The sequence below is a fragment of the Balaenoptera borealis genome (genome assembly GCF_965194805.1).
Source record: "Balaenoptera borealis genome assembly, chromosome: 5".
In the NCBI taxonomy this organism is placed as follows: Eukaryota; Metazoa; Chordata; class Mammalia; order Artiodactyla; family Balaenopteridae; genus Balaenoptera; species Balaenoptera borealis.
The window spans coordinates 12,800,725-12,815,247 of NC_138862.1; the positions used below are offsets into that span (position 1 = coordinate 12,800,725).

Consider the following 14,523-nt stretch of genomic DNA (forward strand, 5'->3'; position numbering starts at 1 on the left):
AAAACCACACATGATATAAAGTTAAATTTCAAAGCAGAATTCAAATGTATCTACTTCAGAATTGCCATTATGTAAAAGTTGTTTTCTGCTCATCATACACCAGGACTTGGAAGAGATCCTGAAAAGAAAAATCTTTTCATTTGATGGGAAAAATCTGTGACTGAATCTTTTTCTTATTTCTGTTCAATACAATGACGGTGCTTGTGCAGAACAACAATCATCACAACGATTATCTTTTAGAAAGAACTGGAAATGCTCTTGCTGGGTATCTGAGTGCTAAAGCCCCGCTCCACTCTGCTTTCTGACCGAGTATGGGGAGCTGCCCTCGGTACCCAGACTCTGAGCTTGTGGGGCTGCACCAGACTTTAGCTTACATGCAAGAGTAAAAGCACACACATCCCGTTTCAGAGGCCCAAGGTGAGACCCGACCACTTGGCCTTTAGGCAACCATCCTCCCAAGCTCACGCCAGGTTCCGGGGTTAAAAATAAACAGCCCTTTCTCCTTCTTCAAAGTGCTGAGGCCCAGCTGCAGTAATAACTTGGAACTGAGAGCAGGGATCACACACCGGCGGCCCATGGACCGGATGTGGCCTGTAGGCATGTTTTGTTTGGCTCGCACGGTGTTTTAAAAGTTGAAAAATTTCACATTAAAAAAAAATTCAGATTCCCAGCATCTCATGAGAGGTTGGAAGCTGTGACAACACCAGGCCCACATTCCAGGCCGGCAACCATCCACCTGCCAGAGGCCAGTGTGGGCGCCTCACTTAGGAAGGGGGGGCTCTGATTCATTCACGGGGCTCGAGATTCACATGGGCACCTGCTCTGTGCCAGGCTCTGCTCTGCTTGCTGGGAATTCCACAGGAAAAAAAAAGACACATCTCCTCTGCAGTGCTGGCTTTCTCCAGGGGAGAGAGACCATATGCACATAAGTGACTATTTCCATGTTATGAAGACAATCAAATGGGGACAGCTCGAGTGGGATGGCAGGGACAAGGTTCCGTGTTGGCAAGCTGCTTCAGAAAACCTCTCTGAAATGACGCCTGAGTTGATTCCCGAATGACGAGACGGAGCTGGCCATGCAAAGATGTGGGGTGAGATCATTCTAGGCCAAAGGAAGAGCTTGTGCAAAGGCCCTGGGGTATGAATGAGTGTGGAGTGCTCCAGAGGTAGTGAAGGAAGGAGAGAGAGAGGCGGACCACAGCTGGGAGACTGGGTTTATCCTACAGTAGACAGAGTGAAGGGCTTTAAGTGGGGTGGGGGGATGTGATCTGATTTGATTTAAATAAAATCCCTCTGACTGTTAAGTGAAGAAGGGGCTAAGGGAGGGTATGGAATCGAGAAGTGAGGCCGGAGACCAGTCAAGAGGCAGCCCAGATGGTCCAGGTGAGAGAAGCCCTGAGTGGGCTGGGAGCAAACAGTCTGGATACTGGGTACGGGGAGAGCCCACAGGACTTGCAGATGCAGTGGATGGGAGACAGGGGGTCAAAAGAGGGTGCTTTTTAAAGTGGGTGATATTAAAGTGTGTTTATACCAGAGGGAAAACTGATGATTTTTGTGGGGCGAACACGCCAAATTCAGTTTAAAACCCTTACGTACAGTTTACCTGGGCATAGGAGTGGAGTATTTCTTAGCATTCAGTTAGATCAAGAAAATTCATCAGCACAGGCAGCCTGGGGTTCATATTTCTGCACACATGCACGGTTCTGCCCTTAAGTGCTAACCCGAAAGGTGAAACCAGAGGCCTCCACGTAAGGCTGGGGGACAAGATGAACGGGGACCCGAGACGGTGAGGTGAAGGGGGACCCGAGACAGTGAGATGAAGGGCACACGAGATGGTGAGATGAAGGGGGACCCTCAAGGACCCCTTCCCTTTCCCTTGGACCCCTTCACACTGCAGAGCCTAGGGCCAGAGGACCTCTGGCATTAGGGTGGTGGTTCATGAATGCAGTGAAAAGCTTGATCCTCGGCCTCTCGGGTACTCAAGGGGCCGTGGGCAGAAGCACGCGGCTGTGAGGGGAGGGAGGGGAGGGGGAGAGGGTGAACAGGCTGTTTCTGCCATGTGACTGGCCAGGGCTCAGGATTTTGAAACTGAACAGCCAAGCAAGGGGCACAGTCTCCCATTCACAGACCTTTCCTGAGTCAACAAGGCTTATTTACGGCTGACCTGAGGATTCCTTGAACTCTCTATGGAAACCTGTCTTTGAACCACGGGGTCTGCTAACGTTTTCTCTGGCTGATGACTTTTCCCTTTAAACCCAACTCCCATCCAACCTCCCAGGAACCTAAGGCAGTGACGTACGGAACGTCAGTCATTCAGCCTGCACACAGATCTACCTACCTGGCTGACCAAGTTCTGCTCAAAAGAACTCCTAAAATAGATGTTACTTACTGCTGTCTCCCAAAACACACATGGCTAAGCTAGACTCAGTGAGAAAGGGGATGTCCCACACTGATATTAAGAAGTGGAGTCCCTTTCTGTCGAAAGAGGTCAGATCACCAAGGGTGCCTTGTCCAGCTAAGCAAACCAGATAATACAGGAAGCCCCTGCAGGATGGCCAGGAGGGCAGGGATCAGATTTGCCTTTTAGAAGGTACCTCCGGCCAGCCAGGGGAGAAAGCCATGCCTAGGGACAGGGGGACTCCTGCGATGACCAGGCAATGGTCCTTTGACCTAACGCAGCAGCAGGAACAAAGGAGAAGGGGGTGGAGACATTGTGAACACGGGCAGATGTTATATGGGAGGGAGAATGGAGTTTCCAAACTCACAAGTCACTTGCTGGAGCACCGGGCCCTACGGACAGACAGCAGGAGCCACCCTCACGAGGGTCTCTCTGCCCACGTGGCAGGCAAGCCTGTTAAGACGGGAGCTGATTAAGAGCGGCCGGATGCCCACTTGGGCCTGCTTCTGCTGTCTGCCTCAGCTGCCCTGCAGACGACCTTCTACCTTCCCGACGCAAGGGCCTTCCTTCCCTGAACGCTGGGCGAGGGGCCTCGGAGACACATGTGACACGTGTTCCTTGTGAATTGCTTTTTGGTTCTCTCTCCAGCCTTGCCTGAGAGTGTGCCTGTGTAGCTAGGTCACTTTACGTTCTTCTTCTTCTTTTTTTTTTTTTTTTCAGATCCAAGATATTAGTTATGTATAAACTTCTTTCTTAAATTAATGTTTAATTTCACATGTGATCCAGGAATCAATTGTAGCAATTTAACACATTAAGGAGCTCATTTCAGGTTTGATGAATAAAGTGCAACTTCTTGGGCCATTTCACAACCGGTCTGTTCTCTCTGGTAACACGGCGGGTGGAGCTGAGGCCGTTTCACCGCCGCAGATCGGGGCGTGTGATGGTTAATTTCATGTGTCATTTTGGCTAGGCTACAGTGCCCCGTGGTTTGGTCAGACACCAGTCTAGATGTCATTCTGAAGGTATTTTTAAGATATGACTAACATTAGACATAGAAAATAAACTTATGGTTACTAAAGGGGAAAGGGGAGGAGGGATAAATTAGGAGCTTGGGATTAACAGATACACACTACTATATACAAAATAGACAAACATCAAGGACCTACTGTATAGCACAGGGAACTATTCAATATCTTGTAATAATCTATAATGGGAAAGAATTTGAAAAAGAATACACACACACACACACACACACACACACACACATATACATGTATAACTGAATCACTTTGCTGTACACCTGAAACATTGTAAATCAACTATACTTCAATCTAAAAAAAAAGGTATGACTAACAGTAAATCAGCAGACTTTGAGTGACGCAGATCACCCTCCATAACGTGGGTGGACCTCAGCCAACCCATGGAAGGCCTTAAGAGCAAAGACTGGGGTCACCTGAAAGAGGAGTTTTTCTCCAGGCCGCAACATAGAACTTCTGCCGGGGTTTCCAGCCTGCTGTCCTGCGGAATTCAAACTCTATAGCCTGAACATCAAATCTTACCTGAGTTTTCAGACTGCCAGCCTGCCCTGCAGGTTTCAAACTTGCCAACCTCCACAAATATGTGAGCCAATTCTTTAAAATCAGTCTATCTTTCTATCTATCTATCTATTATCTATCTATCTATCTATCTATCTATCTATCTATCTATCTATCTATCATCTATCTATATATCAATTATCTATCTATCATCTATCGATCTATATATCAATTCTCTATCTATCATCTATCATCTATCAATTATCTATCTATCTATCAATCTACCTATCATCTATCTATCTATCTATCTATCCATCTCTCTATCTCCTATTGGTTCCGTTTCTCTGGAGAACCCTAATAATAATACAGGGCGACTTTGAAGGGTGGGGCTCTCAGGTGTGTCAGGCCATCATCTTAGCTCCGAACTGTGGACTTCTAAGAATGACTCGCTGAGCTCTTCTCCACCCTGAACATAGCCTCAGGGCCTTAGCATGGGCTCTTCTCCCCACCTGGACGCCGCCCCCAGGACCTGCAGGCTCCCCCCCCCCGAGTCTCTGCTCAGCACACCCATCACTCCACAACGCTGTGCCTTCCTGCAGCACCTTCCGCGTGCTCACCGGCCTTCCCTCCCTCCCTTCCTCGTGTGCTTTTCCCTTTAATGCTTATGTGCACCTGAAGTGCGACACATTAGCTCATTTATTATCTGCTTTCTCATGGCCTCCTCGTCCACTGCTGGAAGGTCAGCTCCAGGTAGACTCTGTGCTGGTCACTGATGACTCCCCCATGCCTAGAACAGGCCCTGCATACAGCAGGTGCTCAGTAAATACTCGGTGTAGACTAACTGAACAACAGACGGATTCCAGAATGTGGGGCAGAGGGAGATAGGACCCTGGGGGGTGGTTTCCCCCTGCCCTTGACTTTCCCTCTAGTCCTGGTACCAGCCAGCGCGTGGCCTCCTTCCTTAGGGACCGGAGCCCTAATCGCCTCCGACAGCACCCTGAGAACAGCCACATAAAGACACATACCAAAGGGGGGGAGCCACGTGGCTTCTGAGGAGCAGACGTCCCTCTCCTGGGTCTTCCTGCCATAGGTCGCTGAGTAGATGTTGAGAAACTTGGATTCGTGGCAGTGCAGCTTCAGCTCGTGGTCTTCACACACAGTTTTGTTTTTTAATTCATCTGAAGCAGAAACAAAAATCGGTGGCACCATCAGCTTCCTCAGAAGGAATCAGCAAGCACTGCCCGCGTCCCGGCCAGGTCCCATCCCCCGTGGGGCTGCACCCCAGGAAGGGGAGAGTCGGGATGGCCCTGCCTGCCATGGGCTCTCTGACCCTGCAAAATCCTCTGCAGGAAGAGGGTCAACAAGTGCAAAGACCCAGGAATTACACTAAGGACCAAACGGAGGAGGAGAGATGCCAGGGTGAAGACAGCAGTGCTCCCTGTGACAGGCCATAAAGGGAGTTTCTCTCTCTCCCTGCTTGAGGTCCCACGTTCCTTAATTGAAGGGAGCCTTTTCTCAAATGCCATACTGGGACTCACACAGGTAAAGACCAGGAATTACCTGATGGAAGATTAAGTTCAGGAGAGAGTCCAGCTAAACCTCACCACCCAACTTCATAACGTTCTAGTATTCCGTTTGTGTATTTACAAAGAGAAAGAGAAATGATAGGAAAGTAAATTATTTCCTTGTCTAGGAAAGGAAAAAAAAACAAGGCACAGTGTCTGTGAAGGATCACTCTTTGAAACAACAAGGTCCTACTGTATAGCACAGGGAACTATATTCAATATCATGTAATAAACCATAATGCAAAAGAATATGAAAAACAATATTAAAAAAAAAAGAATCCCTCTTTGAAGAGGTGTGAAGAGTTGGCCCCAAGTCAGGAACAACGGGCCCTTGGGCTGGCGTGGGTCCTAGGAGAGGACGATTCCAGCTTATAGTTTGTTCCCAAAGAATTTAGGAAAAGTTTGTTTATTTATTTATTTATTTGTTTATTCTGTGTACCACAGTGAAATTTCCCTTTGCAACGTCATACAGAGTTGACATTATAAATGCGCCCTGGAGAAAATATAGTTCATTGGTTTTTTTTTAAAAGAGTGTCCCCCAAAACCATTCAATTGACTAAAATGTTTAATAATGATTTGACTTTTAAAAGTAATAATAGTTAACACTGCAGACACAGCAGACTACCTAACGTATGATTCTATTTCTGTGAGCTATCCAGAAAAGGCAAATCTCTACAGACAGAATGAAGATTAGTGGTCTTCTGAGACTGAGAGTTGGGGACATGAAGTGACAATGGCAAATGGACACAAGGAAATATTTTCAGATGGTGGAAATGTTCTATTGCTGGACTCTTGCGGCTGCACAACTCAGTACATTTACTAAAAACCATTGAATTGTACAGTTAAAATGGGTGAATGTTTTGCTATGTAAATGATACCTCAACAAAGATATTTTTAAAATAACAATAGCTGATGTTTACTGAGCACAGTCTCTGAACTTAGGCCTTGTTCTAGGATCTTTAAATGTATCAGTGAATTTACTACTCAAAACAGCCCTTCCGTGAGCCACCTCTTCACATCCTTTGCATGTTGTGTTTCAGATTTTTAGAAATCATTTGTAGGAGTGATTCATAGATTCTGGATGCTAACTTTTGAACTTTTGTCTCTTAAACGTTATAAATGTCCTTTCCTAGCCTCCCACTTATTTTACACCTTGCAAAATAAAAGCAAAGCAAAACATAAAGGGGACCATGGTTATTTCTTTGCATGTGTGGTTCTCTCCCTCCCTCACCCAAATGTTTGTATAAGAAAAATCATGAAAAAATGCTAGCCCCACTCTATCACCCCAGTCCTACTTTTTTCTACTTTGAGGCACATCTTTCAGCCAGACAAGCATTGGTGTCAACAGCAAACAAGAGCTAAATTCCAGGAGCTGCTCAGGGTGTCATGGGCTGCCTAGGATGGGGAGAAAGAGGAAGGAAAACTAGCCCACACCCTCCATCACCCTCACAGGCAACCTGTCTTTCACTTCTCTCTCCCATTCATGTTTTTGTTCCACTTTTCTTTCCTGGATTGGAGGTGCAGCCTGATTCCCTGAAACCAAAGTTTTCCAATTGTCATTTGAGGCCCATTAATAAGTCATGAAATTAATTTGCTGAGTTGTGATTAGAAATTTAAAAAAATAAAGAATAGTTCAGAAAACATCAAAGTGCATCACGCAAAGTAAGGATAAACACTAGTTTATAAAAGATTTTTTCAGTCGACTGTGCATTATGTAGGGCCAAAATGTAAAATGTTTTTCTCACTCGGGGTTGTGATCAAACCAATCTGAAATTCCCTGAAGAAGAAGAAGGCGCGAGCAGTAAACATCAGGGCAACGGTGGCCAGTGGGACCTTCACATCCTGGAATTGCTGATGCTTAAGTCCCAAACTTAAAACATGAAAGAAAATAATGTCCTAATAGAAATGCCACCTTTTGGTAACTTGTAAATTCCCATGCCTTTCTCCTGAAAACAGAGAAGTAGCAGTGAGGCCAAACTTTTGAACTGCTTGAAGGAAAAATTTTAGGATCTCAAGATTACCATCAGCTCTGGTGCTGGAAAACTTGGGCAATGGTTCTTTAAAACATGATGATGGGAAGATTCATGAATGAAAGGTGCACAGCAGAAGCCAGGTTTCAGATGCTCACAGAATCGTCATCCTCTCTAGTATGTGAACATAGCTGAGGACCCATCAGAGGAAGGAAATGTCAGGTGATGACTAAGCAAATGTTTAGGAGGCCCTTTACCCACTCACTGGAATCTTAATATAACAGTTTAAACTTAGAGCCAAGAAAAGTTTTGTTTTCTTTTTCTAAATAAAAAGAACACTGTGTCTGACCTTGACATTGGAGGGTTTGATTTCGGTGAGTCATATCCTCACTGGTATGAGTTTTTCAGTGCTTTTGATGAGTAAACACTAAATCCCACCAACACCCGAAATATTGCCTGACTTCAAAGGTCCAGCGTGAGCAATGGCCTTTGATGCAGAACAGAGGGCCTAGTAGACACACCAAAAGAGCTCAAGTACCCTTCCAACTAGAAGAATACCAAAAATGCTAAGAATTTTTGGTGAACCGCCTTCCATCGGCAGAGCTTGCCAAAAAGGAGAAGGGAGAAAACAGGACGAAAAGCAAGCCTTATCTCTGTAATCCGGAAACTTTTTAACACGAATGGTTTCTTTCTTTTTTTATCAGAATTTTTAAAAATTAGATGAGCTTTTTTAAGGCATGTCATGAAATGCATTTAGTAGCCCCCATCTCTCTGATTTATTAAGACACGTTCATGAAAGGTTCCAGCCTCGGTACCAGCCAAACTCACCCAGTAACATGACACTCCCATGTTAAGGCCTCCAGTGATTTCTGTCCCCAGAATATGGGCAAATCATCTCCTGGAATGGAGGGGCCTGGGAGTGTCACATTATGTGCTTGGAGGTTACCGCTGTATGATGTTGAGTCCCTTGGTTCCTTGGGAATGTACTAATTCACTGTCACCTGAGAGTGACATTTCTGGGTTCTAAAAACAATGGGACCATTAACATAATTGCTGCTTTTCTCAGAGAACTAGAATCTGTGTTAGAGCTGGGTTAGAGTGTGGGCAGCCTTCCAGAAATGGGTTGCCAACATCTCTGTGGGTTTGGATGGTTCACCCAGAAGCCTGGGTAGAGGTAGAACCATGACTCTGCTTAAAGGACAACAGAAACAAATTTTCTCTCCTAATTAGAGGTCTTTGTGTGCGATGCATTCCTCTTTAACAATGCATATGGACTTCCCAGGTAACGCAGTGGTTAAGAATCCGCCTGCCAACGCAGGGGACACAGGTTCGAGCCCTGATATGGGAAGATCCCACATGCCGCGGTACAATTAAGCCCGTGTGCCACAACTACTGAGCCTGTGCTCTAGAGCCCGTGCTCCACAACAAGAGAAGCCACTGCAATGAGAAGTCCGCGCACCGCAATGAAGAGTAGCCCCCGCTCGCCGCAACTAGAGAAAGCCCGCGTGCACAGCAACGAAGACCCAATGCAGCCAAAAATAAATAAATAAATAAATGTATAAAAACAAACAAAAAACAATGCATAGACACATCTGCATATCAGCAGTGGCCTTTCAAAGATGGGCATGTGGGGTCATCTGCCATGATGCGAACATGTTATTATTGACATTATTTACGACTGCCAGTGCATGGCAATGTTAACATGCAGACAGATACTTGGTCTCTTTTATTGTGTTTTTAAATTCTCAGCAGACAGTGCACCCTGCTATTGCCTGAACTCAGGGCAGACCGCACCCCCCCACCCTGCACCCCCAGCCATTGGTATATCACTGCCTTTCAGTCATTCACACCTTTGGCAAGAATTACTTTAATCTGCCTCTTGGAATAATAGCTACCAATCGCTGAGCTCAACTCCACGACAGGTGCTGTGCTAAGCATTTTACATACAGCACTGTATTTTTAGCCTTTACAACAGCCCTAGGTAGACGGTGCTTTATCTTCATTTTATAATTGAGTTAGGGAGCCTCAGAAAGTTTCCCTCCTCTGCCCAAGGTCACACAGCAGCTCCACAGCAGACAGGAACATGAACCCTAAATTCAAAGACTCACTGAAACCAAAATTCTCTGAAGGGATGATATTTAGGGAGGAAGTGAAGCATGGCACACGATCGGGGAAAAGAAGATTCTAATGAGGATTGTTGGTAAAATACTCTCCAAGAAACATACAAGCAAGCCCTGATTTGTAGCCTTAGCCAATTTCCCTGGTGTAAGTACTTCCATCAGGGCAGATTTCACTGCACAGAGGCACAGGTGGGAAGAGATGGGTATAACTGGCTCTCACGGTAACTGCTGGCTCCATGCGTACCTGGGTGCAGCCGTGGGGCCTTTGGACCGTCAGAGTGTTAGGCGGGGGCTGGAACTGGGGCCGTGGAGAAGAGCCTCAGGAGGTGACAGGGTTGCAGAAGAAGAGGCAGGAGGGTGTGGGGACCTCACGTCCACCCCTACTTCACAGCAGCAACAGGTGCTGCCACCTAAACGGCAGTGCTTCAGGTCACCAATGTCCAGGTCACACGAGGGGCTCTGGTTTCTTTTATTTATTTATTTATTTATTTATTTATTTATTTATGGCTGCGTTGGGTCTTCGTTGCTGCGCGCAGGCTTTCTCTAGTTGCGATGAGCGGGGGCTACTCTTTGTTGCGGTGTGCGGGCTTCTCATTGCGGTGGGTTCTAGGTTCACGGGCTCAGTAGTTGTGGCTCGCGGGCTCAGTAGTTGTGACACGTGGGCTCAGTAGTTGTGGCACGCGGGCTCAGTAGTTGTGGCTTGCGGGCTCAGTAGCTGTGGCTCACGGGCTCTAGAGCGCAGGCTTCAGTAGTTGTGGCTCACGGGCTCTAGAGCGCAGGCTTCAGTAGTTGTGGCACATGGGCTTAGTAGCTCTGCGGCATGTGGGATCTTCCCGGACCAGGCCTCGAACCCGTGTCCCCTGCACTGGCAGGCAGATTCTTAACCACTGTACCACCAGCGAAGCCCAGGGGCTCTGGTCTGAATGTTTGTGTCCTCGTACAATTCATATGCTGAAATCCTAATGCCCATGTGATGGTATCAGGAGGTGGGGCTTTTGGGGCGTGATGAGGTCATGAGTGCACAGCCCCCATGAATGGGATCCATGCTCTGGTACACGAGGCCCCAGAGAGATTCCCCTCCGCCATGTGGTTAGAGCAAAAAGGACAGCCGCCTATGAGGAAGCAGGCCCTCAGCAGGTACCAAATCTGCACCTTGATCCTGGCCTTCCCAGCCTCCAGAATTGAGAGAAATGAATTTCTGTTGATTATAAGCCACTTAATTTATGGCATTGTGTTGTAGCAATTCAAACGGACTAAGATGCAAGGGCTCTGCCCCTCAAATCCGTTACACACAGGGAAGCCAGAGGGGCCTCTACCACCCCAGCCGAGGAGCCTCCCTGCTTCAATGCTGCCCTACAGGAAGACTCCACCCCCTTCCTGGCCATCAGGGCCCTGGATCGTGCTCCAGCTCTCTGCCTAGGGCTCCTTTTGCTCCTTCCGGCCCCTGCACCACTCTGTACCACCCCTGCCACAGGCCTCTGCAATGAGTCAGCTTTCTGTGCCCTGACTCCACCCCAGAAGGTCATCACCATCTGCCGGGAAAGCCTTCCCTGAGTTCCTGCCGAGGTCAATTCCTCCTGTGAGCTTCTTGCACAGTACCAAGGGCGCAGGGGTCTTCTTTAGATATTTTTTTGGACAGAGAAGGTCCTTCTGGAGAAAGGAGCTCTTTGGCCTAGAATCTAAAGGATGAGAATCAACTGGCTATGTGAAGATCTCAATAAATGCTCGCTTTATGAAGGGACATTGGAAACCACCCAAGACAGAACCACCATCCAGGAATCCTCTGTGAGATGTGAGTTCTCTTCATAACCAAAACGTGGCCCACACCTGTGCAGAGCAGGTGCTTAATAAGTGTTTGAGGAAATGAAATTAGCAAACAGACCTAACTGCCCACTGTAGAAACAAGGCTGTGGCCCAGCACTGGCTTATCCAGGGTCCTGCCAATTTCATAAGGGTCTTTTCACTTCTTCTAAAGGCTGTTCCTGCCCATCTTTTTATTATGAACTATTTCCAACATATAGAAAATGTGAGAGACTATCACAATAAACGGGCAGAAGAGAAAAAGAAGGCAAAGCTAAAGCAGTCAAGGGTGCGGCCAAGGGCATGGCCAGGGCGTGGTCAAGGGTGTGGTCATTTTTTGAGATTCAGCAGAGGGAGGAAGCCACTAAAAACGTGGGGATCTAGAAGTGATTTTCCTGAGTCTACGGGGTGGGGCAGGAGTTGGTGAGAATTCCTGGGTGGGGAGCAGGGGAGTTTAGGCTGTTCTGCAAACTTTGGGCCTGCTTGTGAGAGCTTGTGATTGTGTGTACTTGTGAGTGAGTGTGTGTATGTGGTATGACTACATGTGTGACAGTGCATACGTGTATAACAGTGTGTATGGGCGTGACAGTGTATACGTGGGAGAGTCCAGGCGTGTGCATTGTGTGTGATAGCGTGTGCATTGTGAGTGTGTGATAGCGTGTACACGGGTGCACGTGTGAGTATGAGTGTGTGTTTGGAGGCACAGTAGGGGCGCTGAGCCATCGGGCCGTTCTAAGGTATCTGGGTCCCAGCAAGGAAAGGATTTGAGACAGAAGCCTGGATATTTGCCAAAGCATCCAGGGCTTTCTCTGAAGATGTGTGCCTGAGACCGTTCCATGCATATGGCTGATGCCTCACCCACCACAGGAACCCAGGCCACCAGTGTCTTGGGAGATGCTGGGCTCCAGAGGCAGAAACCGACACAGAACAAGATGCAAAAAAATGAGAACCGTTGCATTGTTGTGGCAGTACAGAATTTTACAAATTATTATCCCTGATGTTTGGCTAAATGTTGTTGCTAGAACACTGCTGTCTTTCAACAAGTTTTCCAAGTATTACCAGGAACCTGTAATTACCTATGGCTTCTCTCAGGCAGACCCTCCAAGCCTGGAGGTGGGACCTCCTCATGGAAGAGCAATTATTTTTAGCCTGCAATGGGTTAACCACAAAACTGGTGTGCGTTAGAAATGGCGAGAGTTAGTGGAGAGAAGTGCAAGAATCAGAATAGAAGAGCTTGCTCCCGCCAAGTCCTCTTCCTCTTGCTTTCTGCTTAGGAAACACGCTGCTTCAGGAGCCCCCACTGAAGGTGAAAGTGGGAAGAAGCCAGTCTGTAAAGATCTGGAATCGTGGGCTCAGGTGGCAGCTGTGCCAGCAGCCCCCTCAGAAGAAAAAGTCGCCCTGCAGCCGGGGGAGGCGGAGCCTCATAACAAGCCTTTCTCTGAAAAGGACAGCCAGCTCCTCATGTTGGGGAAAAGCCATCGCAGTCTCTTGTCACCTGGCATCTTTAGCATCAGTACAACCAAGTTTTACACATTAGGAAGGATTTTTTAAAATTCAGGGATTTGCAAGAATGCACACAGATAAGTGCGCGTGCGTGCACACATGCACACAAATACACACAAACTAAAAAACCACGTGGGATGGGGCCCCGACATTCCTATGAACAGGAGTTTCAAAGCTGGACGAACGTCAGCTGGCGGAGCATTTTCGTCAGGGAACCCACCCCCTGCACACGCTGTGCCCCTCGCAAGTTACTTACTAGGTTGGCATTTAAAGGAGACCAGGAGGTATTTACTGCTTCCTGGACAAAGGTCAGGTCCAAAAACACGGCTATTGACCAGGAGGTGGCAGGTCCGCTGGTTCTGGCATTCGTCCAGCACCTTCTAAAATGAGGGGGTAGAAAAAGGATAGGCTTGAGAACCACACACAGTGTCTGCGAGACTCCACACCTGGGCTGCTCTGGGCTCTCAGGAGGAAGGGCACCTGCCTGCCTGGCCTGGGGCTCACGTTTTAAAACCTTCTCGCTGGTACCAGCTTTGTCTAAGATGGAAGCACCCGCATGCGGCTGATCAGGTCGGCTGCGTGTCTCCCCATGTCTCCCCCAAGACGAAACCTGCTCCAAGAGCGCCAGGCCTCCCTCAGAAAACCAGCCTCCTATTTGGCTCACCTGGCACCATCGCTGACAGTTTTGGCAAGAGTGCCGCATCACGGAGGCTCCCAGGGCCGGGGGCAAGATCAGGGTACCGCAGAGTGCGGACCGGAGGGGACTCGGAGGCCCCCTTCCGGGAAGGCTCCCTGATTTTAAGGCTGACAGAGGGCTCTGGGGAGCGGGAATCGTAACCACAGATCCTCGTCCTTAAAAACACCTGACGCTGGCCACAGGGGAGCTCAGCATTTGGGGGACGCCTCGGAGACCCCAACCCAAAAGCAGGCCAACCAATGAAAATTAAAAAGCTGATTCCCACCCTCGCTAACCTCAAGGACGTGGGACCCACTTTTCCTGGTGGAGCAATTTTCTGGGTGGAATAGGCAGGCTTTCTGTTGAGCATTTGGCTTAAAATTTTTCCTTCATTAAAAAAAAGCTTTCCTTCAAATCTCTCCCGACCTCTTCCAGGCAGATCACACCTTGGAGAGTGAGTCTGCTCTGTGGAAGCTCGGGGAACGCCCAGTACTGGGTCGCAGATGGGCCAGCGTCGCGCTGCTGCCCTGCCAGCTCCCAGACGGATCAGGCCCTGCCGACGACAGACACAGAGGTCCTCCACACCAAGTACAGTAAAAATGTTCCCAAGAATCTACTTATTACCATTGGACGGAATTTAGTGCACATTCCCGAGCCTGTCTGAGTCGCCATGTTCTCATAGTGGCTCGTGGAGTATCTCCGCGAAGGATGCTGGCCCTACCAGCTATCCCCCGTCACCTCAGGGGCCCCGCGGATGCGCATAAGATCAGGAAAAATGCCCAGGGAAACCCCAAGGACCCCCAGATGATGGTGCATATTCCATGGCTGAGGGTATCGTGAAATAACTCAGCCCTCCGATGGCTCTTGGTGTTACAGCCATGGAATGGGACCCAAGGGCAGAGCTCTTTCCAAACTGTATTACAGCTGGAGATTGCAGAGAGGGGACTTCCTATAGC

The 14,523-nt window shown here is 48.1% G+C and overlaps 1 protein-coding gene across 9 annotated transcripts in view; it reads right to left on the bottom strand.

Moving 5' to 3' along the window:
- EVA1C (eva-1 homolog C) overlaps nucleotides 1-14,523 on the bottom strand; it is an 84,012-nt gene that overhangs the window by 31,792 nt on the left and 37,697 nt on the right. For 7 of the 9 annotated variants that reach the window (XM_082395074.1, XM_082395070.1, XM_082395072.1 and 4 more), the window contains exons 3-4: nucleotides 13,148-13,271; nucleotides 4,959-5,111 (exon numbers count right to left, since the gene is read on the bottom strand). In XM_082395074.1, coding sequence (XP_082251200.1) covers nucleotides 4,959-5,111; nucleotides 13,148-13,271 — 277 coding nt within the window. The remainder of the gene's footprint in view (nucleotides 1-4,958; nucleotides 5,112-13,147; nucleotides 13,272-14,523) is intronic. The other 2 variants (XM_082395077.1, XM_082395078.1) reach the window with 1 other exon arrangement.